Here is a 9,289-nt window from a genome sequence, read left to right on the forward strand (position 1 = left end):
GAGAGAGCCTGCCTGCAGAAGGCCTGAGGCTTGGAGAGCCCAGAACCCGGGCTAGATCAAGTGAGAGTAAAGGAGCCAGAAAAACTGAGGGACATGCGGGGGGGGGGGTTGGGGGTGACAGCATGCATTGTGTCCTAGTAGAGGGCAGCAACTGAGGTCATCCTGGCAGTGAGAGGAGTGGGCATCACCTCACCTGAAGAGAGGGTAACAAGATCCCAAACCCTCATCCTGCGGAAGCCAGTGTCAGACAAAGGTCTTCAGCTCTCCTCATCCCTGGCAGTGCCCCCCCCCCTGCCTCAGCAGTTCTCCATCAATTATTCATCCTCGGCACAGACCACGCCCTCTCTAGCAGACCAGTCTGGTCCTCCTCCCCATGCCCTGCCCCAGCTCAGCCACACTGCCACAGAGGCTCTGGTGAGGAAGGACAGACAGCTGGGCCGGCGCAGACCTAGCCGAAGTCCAACCTCCGTCTCTGTCCCTTCTGGTGGCTTCTTCCTGTCTCCTGAACAAGATGCCCATCCAGATCTTTTGCTCTGTGTCATTCTCCTCTGGAGAGGAGGCCCCGGGATCCATGGCAGATATCTGGGGTCCCCACCACCACCGGCAGCAGCAGGACAGCTCAGAATCGGAAGAAGAGGAAGAGAAGGAAATGGAGGCAGGGTCGGAGTTGGATGAGGGTGACTCACCTAGGGACTTGGTGGCCTTCGCCAACAGCTGTACCCTCCATGGTGCCAGCCATGTGTTTGTGGAAGGGGGCCCAGGGCCAAGGCAGGCCTTATGGGCAGTGGCCTTTGTCATAGCACTGGGTGCCTTCCTGTGCCAGGTAGGGGACCGCGTTGCTTATTACCTCAGCTACCCACACGTGACTTTGCTAGACGAAGTGGCCACCACGGAGCTGGTCTTCCCAGCTGTCACCTTCTGCAACACCAATGCCGTGCGGTTGTCCCAGCTCAGCTACCCCGACTTGCTCTACCTGGCCCCCATGCTAGGACTGGATGAGAGTGATGACCCCGGGGTGCCCCTTGCTCCTCCTGGCCCAGAGGCTTTCTCCGGGGAGCCTTTTAACCTCCATCGTTTCTATAATCGCTCTTGCCACCGGCTGGAGGACATGCTGCTCTATTGTTCCTACTGTGGGGGCCCCTGTGGTCCCCACAACTTCTCAGTGGTGAGTGGGACCCATGCTTACCACAACACCCCAAGAGTCTAGCCACTGCTCTCTCTGCCCATCAGCTCCTGAGGCTGGGGCTGGTAACCGCTGAACCGGACCTAGCCTGGTCCTGAGCTCACCTGGGATCCCAGAGTCTGCAGCTAGCACAGCTCTTCCTCGTTGGGTCTTGAAATATGTCCCTCAGTAATTAGTGTTGTTCTGATGCCTAGAATATCCTCTAGTCTCATCTGCTCTTCTCCAGACCTCTCCATGGCCCCGAACCTTGCTCTAGCTGTGAAGTCAATCTTTGACCTGCTAGGGGCTGCCTATGACTGGGCAGTGGTTGGCTATCATCCCTGGGGTAATAGTTGGGGGGGGTGGAGCCACCGTTTCTGGAGTGCAGAATGGAGTCATAGGTGGAGAGGGCAGAGCCCCTTCATCCAGACACCTCTTGTCAGCAGAGCTCACAACTGGAATTTCATTGCATCCTCACTTGGTCTCTTGTGCTTTTTCCTATGGGAGAGTCCATCCCCAACTAGCTCTGCGTGTGTGTGTGTGTGTGTGTGTGTGTGTGTGTGTGTGTGTGTGTGTGTATGATCCATATGTCTGTCAGTGACGTTGGGAAACTTCTAAATCAAAGTCCTTGCTCCCAGCTCTCATTCAGTGGCCAGCACTGGAAGAAGCCATCACTGGAAAATGTCACCTTTCCCCATTGGTTCCCCTACCCAGAGGTGAAGGGAATTTCTAGATACAGAGCCAGTGGCCAGCCGCATCCCACCATCTCCCCAGATCAGCCTATAGTCCAGTCTAGCCTGATGCCCCTCTAGCCCATGTATATTTCAGATGCCTGGCCTTTCCCTTCCATACCCACCGCTCTGTGCCCTACCATGTAGGAGTAGATGGGGTTATCCCAGTCCCTGAAGTGATTGTAACCTGGTGTTTTTGGCCACTGGGCCTCAGCAAGGGCAGAAGATACAGGATCTTCTAACAAGGAAAGTATCTCCTCTGAGGCCCTCTGAGCTCTACGAGCACCGGAATCTGCCATGCCTTGGTGTTTGGTCCAGGAGGGAGGGAAAGTGATGTGTTGGATGTGTTTGGTTCTTGGCTTGGCGACTGGGGCTGCTCACAGGTTCTGCTGATAACGGGACAATGGTGGACACGAGAGAGGGAAGAGACGGAGAGGCTTAGCTTTGAGGGGCTTAGGTGTGGAGGAAGGACTTGGAAGGTTTTTTAACTGAGGGGTGAAATCCCAAAGCAAGATCTAAAGCTCTGTTTCAGAAGGCCTCAGAGGTTTAGCAGTCACAGGTCATGGTGACAGTGGTGCACGTTAGGGTCCTAGCAAGAGGAAGATTGTTCCTTGATAGTTCAGTTGAAAAGACTTTCACGAAGGGGCTATTTGCAAAGCTGCGTGCAGGATTAAGGAAGCCAGTGAGGGGTTAGGGGGAGGATGGAGTTAGCCTTAGTGGGAAATTGTTATCGCTCCAAGGCTGAAGGAGTACAAAAGGAGTCCTCCCGGCAAGGGTGACAATCGTGGAGGAGCTAAGCCACTGCCTGGTTAGAGAGGCAGAGAGGGGATCAGTACTCCGTTCTCTGTCTGTGTCCGATCCCTTGTGGTTCTCACTGGTTAAGCCCGACCGGAAGCTCATCCTGCTGGCAAAACTCTCATACTGTCTACTCTGCCCTCCACCAGGTCTTCACTCGGTATGGGAAGTGTTACACATTCAACTCGGGCCAAGATGGGCGGCCACGGCTGAAGACCATGAAAGGTGGGACTGGCAATGGCCTGGAGATCATGCTGGACATTCAGCAAGATGAATACTTGCCTGTGTGGGGAGAGACCGGTATGTCTGTCTGCTTAAGAGCACCCTCCCTGGGCCCGCCTGGCCCCAGACTCAATTAGGGCTCCACTGTGCAGCCCTGGCACCAAATTCAGACACGTCCCCTTTCTCCCAAGATTTCACCATGTCTGTCTTTGCCCCTATGTGACTTCCGCACTCTCGGTTCCCTGGCTCCTCCTTCCTGGTTTAGTTACTCTCCAAGGTAACCAGGCATCCTCTTCCATCAGTGGCCGCCACTCGCTCTATAAATAACTCCCTCTCTTCTTGGACTGCCTGGCTGTCTGGTCTCAGGGGACTTGGGGGCAGAGAGATGAGGAGAAAAGAGAAGGGGATGAGGAGGGATGGAGAGGGCCTGAGGCAGTGACGGTCCAGGAGAGATTATCTGAAACAACAAGATACATTGTAGACACCAGGTAAAAGAAGTCTGTAGGATCCAGAGGTCACTGGAGCACCATGGAGCTGCTAACACAGGAGGCTGAAGGTGTGCTTGGACCCCATCTCCTCCTTACCAAGTCCCAGTGGAGGCTGCTTATTACCAGGAAGGTGTGATGCCCCAGGCTCTGAAGATGATTAAGGACTCAGAAATCCTCCCAATTCTCATGCCTTCATCTTTACAGACGAGACATCCTTCGAAGCAGGCATCAAAGTGCAGATCCACAGTCAGGATGAACCCCCTTTCATCGACCAGCTGGGCTTTGGCGTGGCTCCAGGTTTCCAGACGTTTGTGTCTTGCCAGGAGCAGAGGGTGAGAAGCTGCAGCGGGTGTTGGGGAGTCAAGATGGAGTTCTGGGGACTGGGGAGACGGCTCAGTGGGTAAAGTGTTTATTATGCAAGCATGAAGATCTCAAGTGAGACCCCAACACACATGTAAACCAGAGTGGTGCACTGCTGTAACCCCAGTTCTGGACTGGGCATGCAGAGACAGATGGATCCTGGAAGCTAGCTGGCCAGTGAGCTGCCCCAGATCCAGTAAGAGATTCTCTTTCATAAACAATAAGTAGAGGGAAATAGAGGAACATAGTCAACATCTACTTCTACTTCCGGACTATGTATGGGGCACAGACACACACACGTGCACACACACTTGACACACACACATGCACACACACACGCACACACACATGCACACACACTTGACACGCACACGTGCACACACACACACACACATGCAGTAATGGGTGATCAAGAATGGGAGGAACACTCTGTAAACTCTAAGACCTTAGAGTCCAGGGGTAAGACTCCTGAGTTCTGTATCTTACCAGAGAAGTCCATTAAGGGGAATTGGGGAGAAGCCCCCACACTTCCCCAGCTCCCCGGCTCTCCCAGCAGCTCATCTACCTGCCCTCACCCTGGGGCACCTGCAATGCTGTTACCATGGACTCGGATTTCTTCGACTCCTATAGCATCACTGCCTGCCGGATTGATTGCGAGACGCGTTACCTGGTGGAGAACTGCAACTGCCGTATGGTGCACATGCCAGGTCAGGCTCCAAGATTCCAAGCACAGCCCTGGGCTATCTCAGGCTACACTGCCTTCCCCTGTTCCCTGTCTGTATTGTCCTTCCTAACCCTGGTCCCTGGTCATTTAATTTCTTATGTTTCTCACTCTTGTCTCTCAGTTCCTGCCTTTGTCTACAGGGAGCGGGGGAAGGGATCTTTAAAGGGTGGAGTGTGAGAGTAGGTCACTTCCAGGGCACCAGGGATGACTCATCCTACTGTCCCATCTCCCAGCTTCTGCCCTACATGGCACCAGACCCCTTTAATCTCTACTTGTCCTGTCTTCTTTGCTTTGTAGGGGACGCCCCATACTGCACTCCAGAGCAGTACAAGGAGTGTGCAGATCCTGCCCTGGGTGAGCGTCTCTGGCTTGGGACAGTTAGGGGGAGGGAAGGAAATGCTATCTGTCCCATGCACAGGGCACTGAGATCAAGGTTGGACTTGATTGGACAATGGTTGTGCTTCCACCTGCATCTGCCTCTAAACGCTGAGAACTGCACCTTCCAAGGTCCCTGTGGCGAATTAATGAGAGTCTCTCGGGAGGGGCCTTCATCCTCTTCTTTCAGCCTCAGATGGTTGGTCCTTTAGAGCCCTGAGGGAATGCTGCATAAGATTAAATGCAGGGGCAGGAAGGCCGGGTGAGAATGAGCTAAGGATTGACACAGGACCGAGGCGGATGAGAAAGGGTTCTAGGGATATTTTGGGGAGGGTCAGTGTGTCCATCTTGGGAAGGCACTGAAAGAAGGACGCCACTCAACGTGTGCCTTTCACGTGGGCACAGACTTCCTAGTGGAGAAAGACCAGGAATACTGCGTGTGTGAGATGCCTTGCAACCTGACCCGCTACGGCAAGGAGCTGTCCATGGTCAAGATCCCAAGCAAAGCCTCCGCCAAGTACCTGGCCAAGAAGTTCAACAAATCGGAGCAGTACATAGGGTAAGGGGTCTGCGGCGCAGGGCGGGGCCCTTGTACAAGGACTGCAGAGGGTACAGGTGGGCCTAACGAGAGTCTCTGGGTGCAAGGAAGCTGAGATAAGTCACAGAAGGTCCAAGAGGCCCCCGAAGAGTGTGGGTTGTGTGTGGGGAGACCAAGCTGGAAGTAATTCAGACACTCCTCTCCCTCCTCCTTTTATCCTCTAACTCCAACCTCATCCCTGTAACTGGGACCGCCTCCACTTGCCAGCGTGCAGGGTGTCTTCTCAACCATTTAATTTAATCCTCACAGCACCCCTAGAAGGCAGACAGGACTCTTCATCCGTGTCTCAGAGATTTGGAAACAGCTTCAGAGAGACTCACAGCTAAGATGACCTCTCTAGTAAGGGGCAGAGATACGACTTGAACCTAGCTTTTTACACCCCCCCTCCCCACTGTGCAGGGAGAACATTCTGGTGCTGGACATTTTCTTTGAAGTCCTCAACTATGAGACCATCGAGCAGAAAAAGGCCTATGAGATCGCAGGGCTGTTGGGTGAGCTTCTGAACGACCAGCCTTCTCCTATGCCTAGGATAAGATATGACTCCCTCCTACCCCAAACTAAGTGCTCTCAGTCTGTCCCATCCCCAGGGGCCTTTCCCTGAGCCCTCTTGTGTGGCAGGAAGTAGAGAAAAGGGACCCGGTCTTCTCTTAGGACAAAGTGGAAAAGTCGGGCATCAGAAGAGGGGTTGAGGGCTAGAGGTACAAGCCACTCCGTGTGTCCTTGAAAGTGGTCCAGACACTAAGAAAGTAGTGAGTTTTGTAAAGAGTTTATTTTTCTTGAATAAGAAACACTCATTTTTGGGAAGGAAAATACAGAATAGAGAATAAAATCCTGCCAGAGTGTGGTCTTCTGATCCTTCTGAATCAAGGCACCAATTTCTGCAAATATGGCTGGCTTGCCCCTGTCCTATTTTTTTTTTAAATATTTATTTATTATGTATACATCATACAGCTTTCTGTCTGAATGTGTGCCTAAAGGCCAGAAGATGACCCCAGATCTCATTATAGATGGTTGTGAGCCACCATGTGGTTGCTGGGAATTGAACTCAGGACCTTTGGAAGAGCAGTCAGTGCTCTTAACCACTGAGCCATCTCTCCAGCCCGCCCCTGTCCTATTGAACCGCATAGCCCCTTGGTCCTGAGCCCACTAACCTCTCCGACCTGACCCCGCAGGTGACATCGGGGGCCAGATGGGGTTGTTCATCGGGGCCAGCATCCTCACCGTGCTGGAACTCTTTGACTATGCCTACGAGGTAAGGAGGTAAGGGGGCAGGGATGGGCCACCCCACTGGGGATTCCGATCCACCCACCCTGCCACGACCTCTCCCAGGTCATTAAGCACAGGCTGTGCAGACGTGGAAAGTGCCAGAAGGAGGCTAAGAGGAGCAGCGCAGACAAGGGCGTGGCGCTCAGCCTGGATGACGTCAAAAGACACGTGAGGGAGCAAGGCAGGGAGGCGACCTGCGGCGTGCCCTTCCCCCACAGCCTCAGACCAACCCCGTCTCCACGCCGCCTTTTTACCCGCATCCCTTTCTGTAACCGGTTCCCGTCTTATGTCCCTCTGTTAGAATCCCTGCGAGAGCCTCCGAGGACATCCTGCCGGGATGACGTACGCTGCCAACATCCTACCTCACCATCCCGCTCGAGGCACGTTTGAGGACTTTACCTGCTAAGCCCTCGCAGGCCGCTGTACCAAAGGCCTAGGTGGGGAGGGCTGGGGGAGCAAGGGGCCCCCAACTGCCCCCAGCTACCCTGTGGACTTAACTGCATTCCTGGTCAGTGGTTCCCTCTTGTCTGTGGTGAGAAAGGAGTCTTGACCATAGAGTCCTCTCCCAGTCTCTATCCCATCTTTTTATTTTAACGAAATTAAACTAATATAAAAAGAGAGAGATCGGTCGGGACCTCAGGCTGCCCCTCTGCTCCATGCTGCCTCCCCTAGCTCCAAGCCTGAATTCTGTCTGTCTGGCTGTCTGTCATCTGAGTGTCCACCTACATTCTGCTGCCACCAGTCACCAAAGCCCCCTCTTAGTGAGGGGTGGAGGGGATCTCCAGGGTCTGAAGTTTGGCCCCAAACCAGAGAATGTACCTTAAGGGAGAGGGCTGGTGAGGGGACTTCCCTAGCCTTAAGAGACGCTCTCAGCCGGGTGACTCCCCACGAGCCCAAGTCTCCAGGTAAGGACTCCATGCCCGGTTCTGCTCCCTCAAGCATATGGAACCTTTAGGGGGGCGGAGGATCTCCTGAAGAGGTAGAGACGGGGACTCCGTGTGGCCCTGGTGCTGTAGGCCACATCCCAATATCCGTAAGTCACCTCCAACCCAAAGCTGCTGGAGAGAGATCCCAAGAGGCAGCCCTCTGTGACATCCCCTAGAAGACCTGACTGGTTAGCTTCCAGCTCAGGGAGAGCGGCACGGCCGCCTGACCTCACTGGCTTCTCTCTCAGAGGCCTTTGCAGAGGGCCGCATCCATAAATTTTCTTATGGAACAGTTCCAAGTCCTCTTCCCTGACTTCATTTGCTTCTCTTGGCAACCTCATCTGCATTTTCTATTTCTATATGATACAGACTCTATATTACTATAGCCTTGTATATACTCCCCTCCGGCCCTGTTTGTCTCTGTCCCATTCCCTCTTGTCTCTGAGAATCATCCCCCAGCCCCGAGTTCTCCCTTCTGTCTCCCCCCTCCCCCCTGCCTCCCATTCTCCTGTCTCTGAATGCCTTTGCCTGTATAAAGAGTTGGATTCTCCCCTGGTGTCTGTACTGTGTACACACATCCCTTTGAGAAGCACAAGGAGATGACACGCGCATTGTAACCTTCGCACTGTCTCGGTGGCGACATAAAGGAAGCTGTGAATTACAAGCTCTGCCTCTTTCTGGCCTCTCCCTCGGCCCCCATGACCCGGGCACTCTCTGCCCTCCCCACGGCCTTAACATATTCCTGCTCCACCTATCCCGGTGCCCTTTGTCTGGCTGACTGTGGCCTCCCTGAGGGAAGGGATTGCTGGAGAGGTAGCTCCTATCCAGGAATGAAGGACACTGGCTGGAAACTAAGCCAAGAATGTTACAGACGGGGGGAGCTGGGGATTGGTGACTGACCCTTGCAGTTGGGCAGTGGGTACCCAAGGCCAGAAGCTGAAGCCCTCATTCATTCAGTGGCCTTTCTTTCCTCGGGGTGCCCAGTGCCCTGTCCTCACTTTGATGCCTAGGCCCACCGCTTGCATTTTCTGGTGAGCCAGGGCCTGGTCATGTGAGGAAAGAGGTAGGCCGAGAGCAGGAGTTGAAAGCCCTGCTGTTGTGTGTCCCTACCATACGGGGCTGGCTACAAGTCGAGGTAGAGGGCCTCCCCACCCCCACCAGGTACCCTTCCCAGGCCAGAGCCCCAATATCTTTCCAGGCCTTCTCTGTCCCCACTGTCTCTTGGTCTCTAATTCCAAAACAGGACTTATGGGCAGATCACCTGTGTGCGTTGGCCTGGAGCCAGAGAGTGAGGCTATAGAATCTTTGAAACCTTTTGGTTTCCCAAGAGTTGTTTAGAGAACAGAACTCCCCCAGAAGGAAGCAGGGCAAAGCAGGGAAATGGACACTGACTGGGGGGCAGCAGAAGGGGCTCTGGGTGACGCATGCCTCTGGTCTAATAAACTGGGTTTCAACCATCTCTTCAGTGTTGGTTTTCTGTTTGTTGTTTGTTTGTTTTGTGTTGAGACAGGGTTTCTCTGTGTAGCCTCGGCTGTCCTGGAACAGCTCTGTAAACCAGGCTGGCCTCGAACTCACAGAGATCCTCCTACCTCCCAAACGCTAGGATTAAAGGTATGAGCTGCCAGCACCCTGCACTCTGGGT

At 53.9% G+C, this 9,289-nt stretch overlaps 1 protein-coding gene across 5 annotated transcripts in view; it reads left to right on the top strand.

Annotated features, from left to right (window-relative positions):
* Positions 1–8,311, top strand: part of Asic1 (acid sensing ion channel subunit 1) — a 29,423-nt gene extending 21,112 nt beyond the window's left edge. For 2 of the 5 annotated variants that reach the window (XM_032886411.1, XM_032886420.1), the window contains exons 4-12: positions 2,838–2,988; positions 3,603–3,730; positions 4,312–4,465; positions 4,780–4,836; positions 5,263–5,416; positions 5,855–5,946; positions 6,628–6,707; positions 6,785–6,889; positions 7,023–8,311. In XM_032886411.1, coding sequence (XP_032742302.1) covers positions 2,838–2,988; positions 3,603–3,730; positions 4,312–4,465; positions 4,780–4,836; positions 5,263–5,416; positions 5,855–5,946; positions 6,628–6,707; positions 6,785–6,889; positions 7,023–7,127 — 1,026 coding nt within the window. In that variant the 3' untranslated portion in view covers positions 7,128–8,311. Of the gene's footprint in view, positions 1–511; positions 1,166–2,837; positions 2,989–3,602; positions 3,731–4,311; positions 4,466–4,779; positions 4,837–5,262; positions 5,417–5,854; positions 5,947–6,627; positions 6,708–6,784; positions 6,903–7,022 lie in introns of those variants that run through there. The other 3 variants (XM_032886404.1, XM_032886437.1, XM_032886429.1) reach the window with 3 other exon arrangements.
* The last annotated feature ends 978 nt before the right edge of the window (positions 8,312–9,289 follow it).

The sequence above is a fragment of the Rattus rattus genome, chromosome 1 (assembly GCF_011064425.1).
Source record: "Rattus rattus isolate New Zealand chromosome 1, Rrattus_CSIRO_v1, whole genome shotgun sequence".
NCBI classification, from domain to species: Eukaryota; Metazoa; Chordata; class Mammalia; order Rodentia; family Muridae; genus Rattus; species Rattus rattus.